The sequence below is a fragment of the Phaethon lepturus genome, unplaced genomic scaffold (genome assembly GCF_000687285.1).
Source record: "Phaethon lepturus isolate BGI_N335 unplaced genomic scaffold, ASM68728v1 scaffold18934, whole genome shotgun sequence".
Classification (NCBI taxonomy): Eukaryota; Metazoa; Chordata; class Aves; order Phaethontiformes; family Phaethontidae; genus Phaethon; species Phaethon lepturus.
Window position 1 is genome coordinate 60,328 of NW_010533004.1, and position 19,533 is coordinate 79,860.

The 19,533-nt window shown below is 38.1% G+C and overlaps 1 protein-coding gene across 1 annotated transcript in view; it reads right to left on the reverse strand.

The window, feature by feature from the left end:
- The window catches only part of LOC104619248 (myosin light chain kinase, smooth muscle-like), a gene marked incomplete at its 3' end in the record, with an annotated part of 73,126 nt that extends 58,123 nt beyond the window's left edge, over window positions 1-15,003 (reverse strand). Inside the window, exon 1 of the mRNA XM_010285050.1 lies at window positions 14,854-15,003. Within this exon, the coding sequence (XP_010283352.1) occupies window positions 14,854-15,003 (150 nt within the window). The remainder of the gene's footprint in view (window positions 1-14,853) is intronic.
- Between the last annotated feature and the right edge of the window lie 4,530 nt (window positions 15,004-19,533).

Genomic DNA, 19,533 nt, shown 5'->3' on the forward strand with positions numbered 1-19,533 from the left:
CCCATCTTTGGTGATTCTGAATCAAGATGTGTAACAAAAATTACTAGATGAAACAGCTGCAATGTGCGAAGTCAGTAGCAATGAGTTTAGGAGAATGTCGGAAGTTTCCTGATAGGATGAGTGTTCATTTCAGAGCAGCAGCAATCTTTGTTACAGAAAACAAGATTTTGAAAACTCAGACCAGAGTTTCACTGTGTTACAAGAGCTGTCAGAACAGGAGCAGTTCATCCATTTCCACTTCAACAGGACAGCCTGATTTACTGTGTTTGCTGCTCCTTTTGTTCATAAATTTTACTTGGCAGCACTAGAAGAAAGCCTGAAACCCAAAACAGTTTAACACAATAAAAAAAATTGTTGGAAAACTCTCTTGCCTCTTCCCACCCAAAAAAACTTAGCTTTTAGTACTTGAAAAAATTTTTACTTCCAGTTGTGAATCCTTCATTCAGAAAGGTGGATAAAGATTGTTTAGACCGAGCATAAGCACTAGGAAGCCCCCTGACTAGCACAGGATGGAATTAGCACCAACATTGCACTCTGTCATTAGCAAAATACGTGTATGTCCCCACTTAGAAGGAAATCTGTAAACATTTAGCTGTTTTATCTCACAGAACGGATCATAGAATCCAGACACTCTGAGCCACAGCTTGAGACTGGGACATCATCAGGTCAAAAAACTCTGCTGATACCACATGAAAAAAGCAAAATTAAACAGCGTTGATTATTTTCAGAGCAACAATCCCTCCATAACAATAATATTTGGGGTTTGAATTGGCAGTCGCTTTTTAAAGATGACAATCCACTCTGTTTCTTTCCTTTCTCCAGAGAGTATCATCATTCAGTGTAATAACACTTGCAAAAAACTAATTTTTCCGCTGCATATTATTTCTGGAAGATTGAAAGATTTTTTTTTTTTCCACTTACTAATGCAAAGTTTCTATCTTAATAGGATGTGAACTTATTTTACATGTCACCAAATACTATTGGCCCTATCTTCTTGTAGGAGCTATGCCACTGACCAAAAGAGCTTCACACTTTCCTCGCTTGGGGATGCTGTTCTTAGGAATTCAATATCAATACATGCTATCAACAGGTAAGGAATCTCTATAAGCACACATACACATGAGCACACACAGTATGCATGACCTACTATGGAAAATTAATAAAAAAGAAAATATGTGCTTTATTTCTGTGCCCAAAACACACAGCTACTGGAAAGTACGTTTGGAGCTATGAAATTCATAATTAAAGGCAACAGTCTACATCTGGAATGTAAGGTGGTAACAAAACCTCTTTGCTCTAAATGAACATGCTGGTACTTTATCAATTTCCAGGCAGACAAGATTTATTTCCTGCTGCTTAGGAGTCTGGCAGTGGCCACAGAAAATGCTAAAACTGGATTTTGTTGCTGAGTTGACTGCAAAGTTGTACGTTCATTTGAAGACTGTCTGCTGATAGTGACGAATGCTGCTGGCAAAGGCAGTGCTCTGGCTGGGTCATAAAACTCCTCAGTTATGCATACTGCTTCATTGTTAATGCTACTTGGTAGGGCTGGCAAGCATGCTGGCCATGAAATGTCATTTGTCTTAATTTTCATTAAAAAGTAGAACTGATGTGATTACAAAGAGGTATAAAATGCAATGTTGGACTGTGAAGTTATGAATATATTAGACAGCGTAAACATCTAGCATTTCTCATTGCATTGTTTGTTCCGCTACATGTAACTCACTGCTATGCATTAAATAATTAAGACTTCCATACATAAGCCTATTGCAAAACATCAACTGCTCGTTCTCTGTCAGTGACATATTTATCCTGTACTGATCTGTAAAATCTATAAGCTTTTCAGGCTTCACACATATACTTTTTAATAACAGCTTAGCAGAAATAACATACAGTACAATATACAAACTGCTGTGTTTAAAATAAAAATAAAGGGCTGAGCAACAACTGTTTAAAAAACCCTCAAAGCACTAACTGAAATACTAAGTATAAATTGGTGTGGCTATAAATTTCTAGTTCAACAGTTCAGAATAAATATTTATAGACATGCTGAGTTCAAGAGAAATTTTGTGGGCTCACCTCCTTTTTTTAATGCTTTCTCTCAAAACTAAGATTGCTGTGATCTTCATAGGAGCAACACACACGTGCACTCAAAAATAGCTACATTTGTTTAGGTTGGGGAAAAAGTGCTTACTCTGCATATGCTTTCAATAGAGCTCCACTTAACTGCAGTTGCTGGCATTCCTATTGAGAGATCTGAACAAATCCAACAATGTTTTCCATTAAACCTATGAGCATGCAGTAGTCTCCAGAGCAGACAAATCTTTGTCTATGCTTCTGTCCATTAGCATATCCCAACAGTCGAACAAACTAGTTTTTGTGTCAAAGCACTGAGGACCTTATTCTGGCATTCTGTTTTCATTAAGTGATGCTCTTAATCCGACAGCAATCACCTAGATATTGGTGATACCTGCACCTATTGCAAATCCTAACTCTCTCTTCCAAAATCAGAAACTTAATCTCCAAGAAGGTTTATGTCTAAGATACTGGATGGGAATTGAACTTTTGGAAGACAGAAGTTCAGTTCTGAATCCAGGCACGTATTTCTTCCTGATATTGCACAAACCAATAAATCTCATTGTGCTTCAGTACTCCACATGAATGTCAAGGTGAGTAACAATGGCTATTTTCTCTGCTGTTTTAGCTAGAAACGTCATCACAGAAGGGTCCAGTTCTAGTCTGGCCTACGTACGTGTTAAATACTATCAGCAAACATACACTAGGACTCCAGTTGAATTGGGCTGTTCAAGTGGTATCATGAAATAAACAAAAATCAATACCATTTACCATAGTTCTGTATTTCCAAGATTTTATCATAATTTTTCTTCCAGTGCCCCGGCTTTTAACATGACTCTTTTGAAATATTTATATTTGCCTCCCTGTAAAGAAAAACTGCTGAGTTATTCTTTTATAAAAGGAACACTAAAAGATACATAGACAAAAGAATCAAGCTTAAGTATAGTGAGGTCTTTTTCCACGGTGTTCACAGAACAGAAAAATTATTTATTCATTGTTTGCCTGATGAGTATGGGAATGTGATATAAACGAGTTAGATTTCAGGTACAAGATACCAGATACTACCATGTGTGAGTACTTTTACAAAGCAGTGTGCATTACACTAATAGTCTAAGCCTTGCAAAAACAATTTAAATAATACAAGTACCTTAACTATAGGCTCGCTTATATATTATGGGGTACATGGAAAGAATGGCAAACTTTCAAGCCACACAGTTACAATTTGACTTTACTGTGCAGCTAGAAGAAAATTACCATTCGGATTTAACATGACTCAAGAGAGCACAGAGCCGGATGAATTAAATTCAGTGTTCTGTCGCCAAAAGCCAAGTAACCATAAACAGAATTATTTAATTTGTTAGTCTTTACTTCTCCATTTTCTTTCGGCTATATGTGCAGATTGTTGTCATCTTTAAATGAAAAGTTCTTGTATACATTACACATTGGCATACAGTATGACTTTTAATTAGTATTTTAGTAAGCTCAGCTGTTGTACTTATAATAAATAGTATACCCCATAGAGTAACATTTACTATAGTATTTTGAAAAGGTGCAGAAAGGCAAGGAAAATTCAGAAAGAAAATAATGTATTTTTCCACTTCACCTCATTCTGCACATGGATTACAGAGGTCTCTATAATACAAACATGCAAAGCTGACTTGGAATTTGTTACAGTTTTAGCCACGGTATTTTCAGAAGACAAGGATTGCTTTGTTCTGTCTGGCTGCAGGTTTACAGCGATGCACTGATTTACAGAGAATAAGGCTATCTTCATCATTAGAAAGCCTAGAAAGGTATTTTTATTTTTTTTTAAATGGAACATTTCCAGGTTTTCACACTCTCAAGCAGAGCGGTGTATATTCCTAAAACTCCTCTGAAGAAAGGGATAAGAGCTTAGATCATCTCTAGAATCTCACTACAACATACACTTAATGTGGCAAGGCTAGCCCAGAGGTCAGGTTACTAACTTGAGAGTCAACAAACATGACTTAATTCCCAACCAATAACTTGGCTGTCAAGTTTCCTAGAAGAATAAATTCAGCATATTTAGTCGGGCAATTCAAAGCCCTTATACTGGACTAGTCATCTCAGGGATGACCAGTCAGTAGAATGCCTTGATTTTCTGGCTTCTACTAGTGCAGAGCTTTGACACATAACCTCTGACAGCAATAGGAGTAGCAGTGTCTCCCTCATCAAGCACTACCCCAACATATCAATGTCTCTCCTCGTCCAAAGGTTATTTCCTCCATGTAAAAGAACAGGGACGTGTGTATTCACATGTGATGCTGAACTGTGAACTGTGAAATATTACCTACTAGAGATTCAGCAACCTCCAGTAACATAGTAATAATGTCTTACAGACTGAACATTAAAACCTGAGCTGGGCACCTATGGAAGGACAATCTGGCCTTGCCTATTTTTGCTCTGGCTGTACCCTCTGGTTGGATCCTGAATCCGGTTCATTGCTTGCCATGCCTGGAACCATCAGTAGACCCTGTTAGAGCACACAGTGCTGCCTGCTGCTTTCGGAGCCTGTGGGACTGCAGTCCACTGGTGATGGCATGGCCCGCGCATGGCTCACCCTCGGCTCCTGGCTCACTTTTCTTTGGGGAACAACCAGCCCTTGCTGCTCCCTGTCAGACAGGATGGTTTCTCTCTTTCATGAATGGGTTGAATTGTACATAATTCACAGCAATATTATTTTCTGTTCAGCATGCACTTCGATGCTAGGGAGTCCAGATGTTACATGTAAAAGAAAGTATGTTTTCCGGTTTTGCCCAGTAGGTTTCCAAGCTTCATACTGTATTCATGAGCGAACAGAGCCAAGTAACATGTCAAAAGTAGAAATTTTTAGCTTTGGAGTCTAAGTGCTAGAGTGAGTGTGGACTGAGCAAAACCGCAATGCGTAATGATGTGTTTTGATTATAAACCTTCTCCACATGTGGCCGCCTGCAAAGATTCTGAATGCATCATGCTTTCTATTAATGACTACTTTCTCTTCCCAGGGGAAAAGCAGAATTATATCAAAAAGCGTGATTTGGTGTCATTTGGTGTAATTTAGATCAAACTCTCAAGGACTCATTTATGAACATTCAAATGCATACTTTGCCATTTTACATGCTCTCACAGTTACATGTAGCACTGAACCCCTCCCTGACCTTTGTGGTTTCATAGGCCAAGGTGCTGGAGTAAAGCTTAAGCCTTGCTTATGATGGGAGAAAGCAAATATATTACTATATATTACTATATATTACTACAATAATATATATATTATTAGCTAAATGCGTGTCTGATGAGAAGTACTCCATCCTACCTTTCGGATCAGCTAGAAAAAGGAAGTTTAAAGTTTTTCCAGCTAGGTGCATATTTCTGGAAGAAAAAAAAGAAACCACAAATACCCTTTCCCCCATTTCATCCCTCTCACGCCACTATAGGCTATTGCAGCACAAGGAAAAGAAAGTTAGCTGCTCACACTTTTCCAGTTACTAGGTCTTCTTTAACCTTTAAACCTATTATAACTGTGAAAGGAGTCAAATGCATAATTCCCCTCCCCCCCATTTAAAACATTATAAAGATAAGCTGCAGTCATGTTTCATGTACTACTAAGAACATTTATTTAAATAAGAAAGCACAACACTATGTGATGAATTTTATCACCAGTTGAATTGACCACAACAAAGATTTGCACACTGGCCCAGGGCAGCAAGGAAGACTAGGCTAGAGAAGATTATAATATTTTTCAAATTTAAAGCAGAATTGAAGAATCTAATAAGAGTTTGTTGAAATTTGAAAGATTCATGATTAACCAACATGGGACAAGACAAATAAGATTTACCCTGACTGCTTTACCCTGACTTACATGGACTCAATCTCTGAACATACCTTTTTTCAGCTATTTAGGATATGCTGATTAGATATTTTTCTCTTGGGAAACTGCTAGATTTTCTCTTATTCCTTTTTCAGACATTTTTACCTTATCATCCCTAAACAGTGGGTGTTATGATTAGTCATAGTATTTATTCCATCATTACTTTTGTAAAAGACTGAACCTCCTTTAAACCGCAATATGAATATTTTATATGTCCCTTTGCTCTGCAAATTTGTCAATACATAATTTAAGAATTTTTTCTCTGGTTTTTATTTAGGGACTGCAGAAAAATAGCAAGCCCAGAAATCCCTACTAATGAAGTAAATTTTCTTTGAAATCAACCCTAGGGATATCTCTATGGATAAATCCTTAACCAAACACATTTGCCTCTTGAGCTGACACAAAGCCATGCTTTATGATGATAGATCACAGCAGTGTGTGATCACAAAACAAGTATCTACAATAAACTTTTCAGAGTCAATAGTTTGTTGGTTCCCCAACTCAAACTGTGAGTAGGTAGATGCAATTAAATCACACAGAATTTTATTGCCAGGTTCCTCATGTGATTTTAATTGCTTCCATCTCAAAATCCAAAATAACTGGAAACACATTAAAGAAAAATTATAGAAAGAAAATGTGGTGAGCAAGAGCAGCACAAATGCATGGTCTTGCTTCATCTGAAACAATGCTGATTTGGGTAGATACTACACAAAATAAGAGATTCTCTTTAGCTGCATGTGTACATTAGTTGAAGTGTTCTAAAGAACCTCAATTATCATTATTACCATTATTATTAAAAAAAAAAATTAGTTTTGATGTTGCTTTAATTATAGCAGTTAGTACCAAAAGAGGGAAGAATAGGCACCCAGTCTTTTTGCCACTGTACAGAGCAGAGAACTGCTGTCCCCAACTGGTTATAGATAAGCAATTAAGGTTGGAAAGGAGATAGAAAGCAAACAGAATAAGTGTGATAGTGGCAAATAGCACATTTCTTCTACAGTTTAGGGAGGAGTTACTAAAACCAGGCCCAATTATACCAGAAAAATCAACCCTGAGAAATGGCAACTGAGAATAGGGATACTGCATGTCCAGTCTTCCCTAGTCATGGCCTCTTTCCTGCTTAGAAACTTTGTTTGGGTGGAATTTAAGATATTCAGCATTGTCTAGGATTTCTGAATGTCTGGCAGGTTGGAACAACTCTGCAAAGGTCTGACCAAACTTTGCTGCCAAACATCCAGAAATCTTGGCTGTTGCCTCAGCGTATGCACAAATCAGTTGCATGGGATGGTGTACTAAGTCCAGCAATTTTGCGAATCATCACACACACTGCACGCAGGCTACAAACTAATGGTTAAATACTTCTACCCAGAAAGTTCTGAGTAGAACTATGACAGCCATAGGTGACAGGGAGAGAGTTATGAAGTGAATTTGAATTAGAGAGACTGAAAGACAGAATTTGAGCTCCCAGACCACTCCTGTCTAAAACAAAGACATTTCTTGAGCAGCAACTTGCACCTCTGCAGGTTTTTTTCTAAAGGACATATCCTATGCAAGGCAGGGAAAATGAGTGTCAACACATGGGCACTTGTATCAGCTGATGAAGGGGAGTGTCTTCGAATAATTCCGGATGTAGATGACACTACATGGGGACGCAATTTTGACTGAATCCCACTTTGCCCTCCTCTAAAGCTGAAACTCTTTTGAGCCACTGTTTCTATATGCCAATACAGAGCTACACAATAAAACAAAACAAAACTAAATAAAGTAATGCATGCATTACTCATGACAGCATGTAAATGGGTAAAAAAACCCCAGAACTGTGGTAAGTGAATATAATGGGAGGTCAATTACACCAAGGAAGAAATAGCAGTGGAAGAGCCAAACAGAAAAGAAGATGTGCAATTAGCTGTTCACAGCCATCCAACACGTGTATTTTCCTTTTTTATTTCAGCTGTCTATGCCCCAATGTCTGTTTGATACAAAATGTTTCAGAAACTTCTGAAGACACCACACTTTCCCCAAGAATGCTCACTGGTATGTGGAAAGAAAGGTCAAATAAAGCCTCCAGTCAAATTGATAACTTTTTCAATTTTTTGTTCCCCAAAATATGCCCCTTTTTCATATCAGGTTTCTGGGAGTATCACAGTGCATGGTAGTTTTACAGATCAGCACAAGTCCTCCCACAGCATTCACTTTCATCAGACAACTGTCTCCCATGAAAACATGGATCTTTCCTGAGTTTCTTCCTCATATGGCTCAGAACAGGCACCCCGCCAGAAAGTGCAGATCCAAAACCACTGGCAGCTTCATACAATTAGCTGCCCAGTACATTTTGTAACAGCAAATATCTCATGCCGACAGCGAAGGATTTTGTGCCATGTCATCATCCTCTGTCATTATATGGGCTTCTCTCATTTCAGATCCTGCCATCTCAAATCTAGACATACAATGTAATTAAGGCATACTTCTGGAGTGCCTGCTGACTGAGGCTTGGAAATGGAGCACAGACTACTGCTTCAAGTCCAAAGTAACAGGAAAATAACAAAGGTTTTGCCATGCAAAGCTGGTGCGGCAGCCACAGTAAAACAAATTTGTTAGATCTCAGTTTTTCCATTAGCAGGTAATTGAAAGGATTTACAAGTGCTGTGGGAGTGTTTCCCTTCAATGCTTCTTTTAAGCGCTTCCCTGCTCTATCTTGACACACCACATAAATGGGTCTCCTCCATCTCAAAGCAGATGGCAGAATCGCTGTCCATCTTCCCATTGCCTCTTGTTTTTCATTGCTTGATCCCAGTTTATTTTCTCAGGCATGATGTTTCAAAGAGTACTTGTGCAACCAGCAACAGCAAAAGCAGCTCAGAAGCTGGCAAATTGATGCACATCATTGGTCTTAACTGATTTGAACAGATACAGATAGGGTGTTGCAACAGCAGGGTGGTAGAAGGAAAACCAGAAAGCACGTTAAAAAAAGGCAGGACTTGACATTGACCTGGTTTGCCTGAAAATTTGCTATCCAGATCCCTTACCTGGAGGGGGATGGGAGGGGGACAGTAGAACAGTAACTACTCAATGGGCAACAAATTGAAATAAGTACCCCAACATCTACTCAAACTATGAACTACATGTCAAGACATGAAATCTAGCTCCCTGGGACTAGAATACCAGACTAGATTTAGTAGTCTGATATCTTGGTTCTGGCAATGGGCCATATATGATGGTTCACATGAAGCAGAAAAACAATCCGTACTGCGCTGTTGCCAACTGTTCAATGCTTTATCCAAGGAGAAAAATTCTTTCCTGACCCCTAGGCAATCAGTCTGTGGTCTGTAGCATGACATTTGGCTGTTCCTCTCAAGTAGAGCTGTAGCACAAGTATTCTTTAGGCTCATAAAATTAATGACCGTCAATATTATCCTCAAAAATTATACATGTGTGCAGCCAGAGCAGGTTGAGTTAACTGCTTGCCGCAATCAAATGCAGAGGTTAATATCACTCTGGACAGGGAAGGGTTTGTTGGAAACTGATCATTCTTTGATTTGACATTTTTTACAGCTTGACACTCAATGACATTACAGTAAAGAACCAGAAGCGTTCACTCTATATTTTTGATGTAGCGAGCCTTAGTGAATGCTATTTAAGTTCAGCAAAATTATGTGTGGGCAGCTAATCACATAGTTATCAAGTAAAAATGCTTGTTTTGGGCAACTGCCTTGATTTTTTTTTAAAGCAACAACCCTGCTGCAGACTATTTTATTGGTCTCAGAACCCAAAGCTTAAAACAGGGAGGGGAAGATCAAGAGAATGTGGTTGAGTGGTTAAAGAACAGTACATGTTCTAATTTTTTGTTCTCAGCTTCTCCATCAGTTTGCTGCAGAAACTTAAGTAAATCTCTCTATGCCTTGAAGTATCTTTCTGTACAGTTAATGTGGACTAGGGAATCACAGATGACAACACTGACCTTCACTGACTCCTTATGTGGGCAGTCACAGTGCAGAGTCCTGCTGGGGTCAGTCCATCCTGCTGCTCTATTCACCTACACACATCACCAGGACTTTCAGGGACTCAGTATTTTTTTCTGATGCAGAAAACAAACCTGCTTTTTAAGCCTTCCCCAGACAATCATTAAAGAACTCTTCAGTGCTTCTAAACACAGAAAGGGAACTGGGGGATTAGCTTGCCATCTTAATACACACATGGCAAGGCTCACAAACCCAAGCAAAAGCTGAGCCTCAGCCTTAACACTAGGCTGGGTCAATTCAGGCTGAGAGCAACATTTAAGCTGTGGCTATAGGTGGGTGCAGAGCAGAGTCAGGACAACATTTAAATAACTGCTAGGTTCTGCAATCGAGACATATCTTCCCCTCTAAACAGTTATAGCAGGAACTCAAATTTCTAAATATGAAGGAGGAGGTCTTCTCAAAAAAGGATGGAATTTGAGACATAAGACAGGCTTCAGTCTTAAGTCACTGATTCTGTAGTCTCTGAAAAAACAGGAAAGAGGATACTAAGAAATCAGATAGACACAAAAACATGCAAAGCTGTGGAAAACTGTGGCCACCCTCTGCCCACCATAAGAAAAGGAAACTTGTGCAGATTTGCAAATTCCAGTGAAAAATCTTTCTAGGAGCTTCTGCCCAGCACTGACATTAATATATGCTTGCCATCTCCCTGAGAGTTAGAAAAGCTAGCAAAATTAATTGAAACATTTGAAGTCTTTATTTCATTTGACTGTATGGAAAATTATACTATTTGCATCCTTATTGGTCTACTGTGATGTTCTGGATCTCTCTTATAGAATAGTGCAGCTGTGTTTCAGAGAGTGAGACAGAATGAAACATTACATTTTAAACTAGACATATGGCTATGTATGGTCATTAGGTCAGCATAATAATGTGCTCTGTGTCATAATTAAATTATCTTGCACAGTTTCAGAAAGTGAAATTTAGGAACAAAGTCTGCAAGATTTCGATAGGATACTGTGCTTGGATTATGAATTGATCAAATATTATCAACAGCATCAAAATATCACCTTGACTGATAATTTACAGGTGCTTATTCAGGTGCTATGGATGAAAAGGATTTCCCTGTTCTCTCATGTGACACTTGCCACAGAAACCTCCATGATATTTGCTACAAAGAAAGGAAACTCCTTCATAGTATGCCATTGGGCGTTGTAAAATCCAGTGATGTTCAGATGAATTACAAAGATAAATATATATAACCACAATTGAATGTTGCAAAGCACTTACAAATATTCTAGTGATTAATACTGGAGAGAGAAAGAAAAAACTTAAAACAAAGCCTGGTAACATTTTGGCCTGCAGTTCTTTTCCAAGAGTATCTTAAAGGCTCCAATGGACAAGCTAGAATGCGTTAGCACAAGGCAGGAGATTACCACCCTGAGCTGTTCACCTCACACATGATGTGCATTAGAAGAACAGCAGTTCAACCAGTTCCTAACAAACTGGGAACCCGCAACAGAATTTCATAATAATCTGGGATGGTTTCCCTAAAAATCATCTCAACAATTGATTGATGAACAACTGAGTTGTCCACACAGCAGACATTGGGGGAGCATCTGGGGAAGGTAGCCTTGCCTTTGCCTTACTAAGTGGTTCCACTCCTTAGTTGGTGCTCCAGGCCAAAATCATGCTCATACACTTGAAAGATGATGAGCTAACTTTTTACACTGAGGTCACATTGGAAAACTGAGATCTGCAGTCAGATATAGATAAACTTGCTGAGATTTTAGTAAGAAAACCAGGGTCGCAGTGGGAGGAACAGAAAAAAAAAAAAAGAACTCCTGTTAATGGCAACTCCAGTTCCTTTCTACCTCCAATTTTCTACATTTATGGGCTATTTCTCAATTTCGCCACTCTCCTTAATCTTGAATTGCCATTTCACACAATTTATCTTACATGCCGCTGGAAAGAAAAAGCAATGAGTTTGACTCTGGGGCTCTCTCTTCCTTGTTCACTTAATGTGAATATAGGATCATCACAAGATCGGATTTATATCCTGTCTTGGATTCTCAAAATGTTTGTTCTTTCTGATAAGATAAATCCCACTGCAGAGGACCTCTTTGAAGAAAATCTCCCGTCTAGCCATTTTTAAAACTTTTTATTTTTCTTTAGCCTGAGTCTAGTTTAATATTTATCCTGTGTGATGAAGCAGAGTATCAGCAACAACCCTTCATAACATCTGCAGCCTATTTTCCAGGATAGAAAAACCTAAGTATGTTCAGTAGCTACTTCTATTACTGAATCTTAATAAATTGTTTTTATTAAGATTGTCCTTCTGAACAGGTCTGCTGTCCTTCTGAAGCTCTGGAACATTAAAGTGACAGAAGCAGCAACATTGTACCACCCAGCTGAAGATGGACCCAGATGATACAGGTTCTGCAGGATGCTGCAGCTGTTAAATGACAGTATCCTTTCAAACTGTACTGTTGCGTTCCCCCTCACCCTGCCCACGTTACTAGACAAGGAGCACAAACAAAACACTTAATTTGAACCCACCAAATATAAACAACAGAACCAAACCCAGCCATGTTACATTATAAACAACAGATCACACGGACTCAACTTTAATAGTCGCTATTATAATTAAAAAGCTATTTTTTCTTGCATAAGATAATAAGAAGAACATGCTGTGCTCCATTACTCTCTCTCTCCAATTATTATAATGTAGCTTGTTTCCCACACCCACCACTTTTTGGAAAAAAAAAAAAAAATTAAAAATTACAAGTTTGTATATCAGCCTCCCGCTAGCGTAGATTCCAGGAAATTTGCAATGAATTCATGATGATAAAGACTGGCTGGTTTATGTCTTCACCTGTGTTACATGTATCTTCTCACCTGTGTTAGTTGACAGAGGTAAAACAAAGCTCCTCCAGGGCAGCAAGCTGGACTGAACGAAAACCAGGCAATGCTCCATGCATAGCAAGAGGTTGAAGCACCAAAGACAGTGGCTGTAATTGCATAGTCTTGATTTGCCAAATCGTTAAGGCAGGCTACTTGCCACAAAGTAATTGCAGATCTCATGTATTTCAGCAAAGCTGTGCTCTTAATGTTTGGCACGTAAAAAAGCACTTTGAGCATTAAAGGTTTATTTCAGCTATACGACATGCATGCAACTAGTATATTATCATCCCCATTTTAAGGATGGAAAATTAAAGGTTTCAGCCATGCTCATATACTAAATGGGCAGAACTTAGGAATTTAGATTTTCATCAAGTAGGTTCAATCCAGGACTTCAGTTAAAGTTTGGTTCCTTCAAGGAACTTAAGCCTGTCAGTTTGTGTATTTTTTCCAAGCTACTAAAAAAAACCCCTCAGGTTTACCCTTCCAACCTTCAAAGCAACTTTAAAAAAGGGATGGGTATCCCTGAAAAATTAGCACTTTAAAACCAGATCTGAAAAAAAACGCAAAGCAGTGATGGCACTTTAGCTTGTAGGTCATTATATTTTACAGTTGCTTCCTTTTGACTAATAAAAAAAAGTCTGCAAGTGCACTAAGAATTGGAAACACCCCACTTGAGCTTTTAATTAGAAAACATGAGAACTGTAAAACCAAATCTTAGCAACATCACATGTTTCAACTTTAATTTTTCTGTACTGTTATTGGCAGTTGCAGTGTTGTCTGGAAGAACCAGTTGTAGCTAGAATAGTATTGTGCATGAGTGTCACATGCATAAGGTAGCAATGTGTTGCCATTTTTCCACTGTTTGCAACAAAGCAAGATGAAATAATGGAAGTTGGGGGGAATAAAGGATAAAAACAGTAAAAAAGGGAATGCTCACTGGGCCTGGCCAATGTCACATACACAGAGGGTTTCTGACTGATGCCTTAAAATCATAATAAAAGTAAGCTAATTAAAAAAAAAAACTTTCTAAAGGTTTGATAAAAATAACTCTTCCTTGGTTTAAACACTTTAATTTATCTGCTTTTTATGAAAAATGCCAACTTTTCTTCAAAAGGTCAAATCCAAGAACTACTTCTGAGTTTTGGTTTTGCACTTAAAAATTTATATACTCCAAAAATTGTTTTTCTGCCCAGTTCCTGTTGAAAAATCCCAGTTCCTGGCCTGCTCTTGCATAAATAAATAAAATAAATATCAGATGCCCTCTACTGGCCCCCTGTTTAAGTTAGGGTTTCAGAAGTTATGCATTTCCCAAATTCTTTCTAGCCCTTGCTTTTGTTACAGTAAAGTTGCAGTTTCCTGTCTGTCAGACAAGTCCCACCACTTCAAGGATTAAGAGTGTGGTCAGTTTGATGATAGAGCTGTCAGCGTGCAATCAGAGCGTGACATAGACAGAAGGAAGCTGAAAGGGCTGAGAAGAAAAACTGGCAGCTCCAGGAAAAAGATTTGGGTTAAGGGAGGATAATGGAAGGTAGCTAGAACAAAGAAGATATATACCAGGATTAAAGTATGAAAGAAATAGGATGCCAGTAAGCACAATTCAATGTCCCAAGCATGAAGGGAAGGGGAGAACTTGGGATCCACACCCCACTACACACCCTTTTAACCCCTTTGGGTTAACAAGTTCCCTTGAACAAATCCATCTTTCCTCTGAAAATGCTCTTTTTGCTTTCAGATTAACAACATGTACGGCAGGTGGTGCAGATAAAGTGTCACAAGTCTCTTTCCTGATTCCTAGCTTGACTACTAGGAAGAATATGCTGTAGCTCAACTAGGTTGTACTTAGCACATACTCAGGTTTTGCAACACTGTCTAGTCAAACGGACCTGTAATGCTCCTGCCTCCTCAGGAGGGTAGACACTGGTGTTTTGTTCTTGAGTATATGTCTCATATTGCAGAGGCAACTTCACTGTCTTTGCAGCCTACTAGGCAGCTTCAGGAAAAGGCAAAACCAAATGGAGAAAGCCCTCCATCATCTCTGTTTCTTACCTTCCCCTCAAATCTTGCAGTGCCTCCCAGCTGCACTCGGATATTCCGAGGAGGAAGAGTAAATGCTGGTGCTTCAGCAGGGACGGGGGCGCTGAGTGTCAGGGAGGTTTTGGAGACTCGAGTAGATGTCACCAGTTTCACATCCCCCATGATGTGGGCTGTAAAAGAGAAACAAGTGGTAATATAGAAGTTGCTATTATTAATTACTTACATTACAGTAACAGCTAAGAATCAGATCAGGAGCAGATTGTTTTACATGTATACTATATTCATATACATAGTATGAGTCTTTGACCTAAGCTGACAAGTGCTATTTTCTAGGTGGGGAACTGAGACCCAGGAAGATTGCTTGGTGTGCCTACAGTTGCGGTCAGGGCCACAGCCTTGAGCTCAACTCAGTTTGAACTCTCAAGTCCCAGGCCAGAGCATTAACCAAAAAGTCATCCTTTACAACTGCATTAAAAGGTAATAACTTATTTCAGGAGGATATTTTCACAACATGACTTTGATTTTCCTGGCCTGGAATATACCAAAATCAGTAAGTCTCAAAAGTAGAGCCAGCATTAAACAAGTACTTACAAAATAGAGAGAAGTCTGTTTACACTGGATTTAGGTTGCAAGTGGGAATGTGGAAAATCTGATTTTTCATACCATGCTTTCAAGATCTTAAGAAATATCTGGATATCTCCCTGCAAAGTACTGCTAGTACATAACAAATACTTTTGCAGACATTCCAAGTCTCTACTTTACTCCAAATCCTTCTACAGTAGTTACTTAGACTAGTAAAATAGCATGGAGACCAAATTTCATAATGCTACAAAAATGCCATTTTAGAGACCTCATTACAGATATCTGCTTCAGAGGTGATTCTTCTGCTACACATTTCATACTCCCCAAGAGAAAGCAAAAATTATTGTATTTTCAAAAAGTAAAATTTCAGGTTTTCCAGAAAAAAAGTAGTAGCTGACCTTTGTACTAATTCCTTGAATAATCACCTATGTAAATTAGAAGCCCCATTGTAAAATGCCTATTTAATAGACAAATTTCACAACAAAAAAAACTCTGAGAAATGGCTTGACCCACCAATAGGTCATGTTGAACCAATGAAGAACACTGGGCATTGGGCTTCCAGTCATAATCCTCTGCCATACACACCAATCCCTGATAGCCTATGTATTTATTCATCTGATTCTGATGAAAGTTACAACAAATACTTGAGTAAACAATGAAACTTCAATTTGAACAAGAGAAAAATCAATTAAACTAGAGACACTTACTCCTGACTCTATGAAGGATACTTTTTCTAGAATAGGCTGCATTTTTCTGGGGAGCAAGGGAACACAAAACTCATTCATTTCCAAATAGGACTCGCACTCTAATGTCACATGTATGCATCTGAAAACCTAGTCTGAGAACACAGTTTTCCATACAGCGTACCAGACACGCTCCACAAACATGCAGAAACACCTTCTCTATATTGATTGAAATGAGTTTAACAGGGCAACTCCTCTCATGGAAATTATTAGTCTAAAAGCTAGATGTTTAATCTGAACTAGAAGTTTTGGCTCCCTCACAGTCAGCAGAGAGAGGGACCTCCAGATGGTGTTTTGTTCTAAGGTGTGGGACCCACAGAGCTTTCTGCTTCACGGTATTTGACAGGAACTATGGTTTAGAAGGCAAATCCTTCCAAGATATCAGTTAAATTACGTATGCACACAGATTTTCAGAAAATGCTTGAAATCTCCTTCCTCATTCATAGGAATCCAGATGACTTGGACTTTGGATTTCTTCTGGAGTGGTGTTCTATTAGCATTTCCATGTATCAACATGCAAAACCCCAAGAAAATCCTCTAGTGTTTCTAATAATTGAATTGCTGAGACCAACACATAAATGGACTAAAGATTATTTCCTTAACCATGATGCAAAGCTTTAAACTGAGAAATTCTACCTTGATTTACATGAGAGTTAATCTTGCAGTGAATCTTTGTATTGGCACCCAGTCACTTGAGAGCACAGCATAAATACCCCTTTCCAGTATAAGCAACTGTTTAAAATACAAACAGGAAAATAAACTTCCAAAATTATCTTTGTACCTTAAATTATCAAAGAACCCTATGAAATCATATTATGATTTCAGGAAGGAAGAAATTGATTGTACTCCAGAGACAAGATATGAAATCAAAGTCTTGTTTCTTTTCTAAGAAGTGTGCTTAGCACCCTAAGAGACAAAGAATGACAGTCTCTGACAGCTATAGTCACTGCAATGAACAACCATTTGCCTGAAAAAGAGAGAGAATTATTCTTTCAGTTAATTGTTCTTTCATTAAGGACAAGACTCCAAACTCAATTCTCCACTCAGCTAAAACCACAGTTTATCCCAGCAGATTTTCAATCAATTACACAGCTGTAAACTAATGCATACAGAGTTGATATTTGCCAGCACGTTTTTAAAATTAATTTTTCTTTACAGATTAAAAATATTTTAAACTCAGATTGCCATAAATATCAACAGTGATCTTCTGTCACTTTTAGTATAAGATGTTGATAATTTTATACCTGCTTACCCTTTTCTGAATTGGTCTAAATCCCATTTTAAGGTTTATTTCTAATTTTCTTTTTTTCTGTCCTCTTTCTCAAAGTGCTTCCTTGAATTTCCATCTTTTCCACAGATGATCTGCACTTTGACATGCTCAACTAACTATTCAATCTTAAGTTTTTCTTCCCACATGTTGCTCTCCTCTGCTTAGCTACACCTTTCCATAGCCTATAGATGCACAAATCTGTAATGTCTCCCTAGCTGTGAAACTCCTAACTCACAAACCAGTCTGCCAATACAAGCTTGCAATAAAATTTTCAGATCACCAATAGTGACAATAACATGCCAGGTATAATACAGATGAAAAATCTTCTCCAGTCTGAAGACACTGTAATGCATTTTATTCCATAAGAAACCAGTAACAAAACCCATTCTTCCACACACACATCTGTATCAACTTTGCAGAGAGTTTACAAAACCAAAACAACATCAAAAAAAGCATATATCCTCTAATTTATTTTTTAAAAAATAATATTGTAAGAGTAAGAACATTGAAACCAAAACAATAAAACCCAACAACCAACATCCAGAATCCAATTCAAACTTGATATTCACCCATGCAAATGGAACTCCATTTTGGCCAATGCCGTTATAATGGCTGAAACAAACAAGACAGAAAACTATCTGCACTGCAGATGCTCACAGGACTATTGCATAGAGACAAAATGCTCCAGTATCTGCCCTTAGGTACCATGCACTTCTTATGCAGGGCGACCTTAAGGAACATGTTAGGCATGACACTTGCTTACACACAGAAACCTCCACACTGGGTATGCTAAAGACCAAATTCACCAAGTACCTGAAGCAGAGCCACCAGCCTATGCCTGGAGAATACACTGTATTCAACATATGCTCATCCTCCAAGCGTCACTGGGCTCAGCTGTCTGGACTGCATTGGACGAGAAGTCTTGTGGCTAGGAAAGACCCTCTGATGAAAAGGCTGAGCTAAAGCCCAACACCAGCTTTCCACTGATTTCTCTGGTTATTTTGAGAGAAAATAAAAATTACAAAATGAAATTAGGAGGGAAAAAAAAAGAAAAAAAGAAAATAAAGAAACTGGGGGGGCGGAAAGGGGAGAGTAGAATGAAAGAAGAAAAAATCCTGAACAACTAAGCCACTCTTACTGATCATGTTACATTTCATTGCAATGAAGATGCTAAAAACTGTCAGCAAATTGATGCCTGATACAGCAAGACTGTAAAGCATAAGATAAAGTAATAGCTAGATTTTTCCATAAGCACATCTTGCACAGATTTATGTTTTTATAAATGAAGTGTCTAAATGTCATTGAATTTACAAATGAGTATTAGCTCAAATAAGCACAAGCAGTTTTCTAGCAACATAAAGTCTCTAATCATCCATATGTAGCAGTCTGACTTTAATTGGTTATGTATGGTGAAGAAGCTTCTAGTAAATAATTAGGAAGGTTTTTTTTCAGCTTAGAGGATGTTTAACAATTATGTTCCCAAACAAATAAATAATTCTGCATTGTGCAGTCTGGTGTTACTGTGGAACTACCATGTTCAAATATTTTAAAGAAATAATGTTCCAGAGAACAAATCTTGTTCAAGCTTAAAATGTGATAGACAGGAAGAAAGCAGAGAGTTAAAAGCTACAGAATGTATCTGATTTTTCTTTTCTTTTATTTAAGCAACTTTCTAGGATGAGCCTATCCCTAAAATCTTTTTCTTAGGTACTCCAAGCTTGTTGCTGAGTAAGATTTCAAGGATGCTACATCACAATATTTCATTTCACATGCTGAGTGCACCTAGACTATGATCTTTAACAAAACCAACTGTAACTGAAGTTGCAATACAAACATTGTGGTATTAAACAGAAAAGAAAACCACCATGCAAATGATGGCTTGTAGGGTAGTGATGTGGTTAGACAGCATTTCTAATCTGGATTTTTTTTTTATTCTTAATCCTTTCTAAAAAGCACACAAATCCTTACAAATTCTCACAGTGTGCCCTCTAATCTTTCTAATACCAAAGCAGACTAACGTGTTTCAAGCATTTTCTACTAGGAACAAATCTCTGTCACTCAATGCTCTGCTCACAAAAATAAACCCGAAAAAGCAAA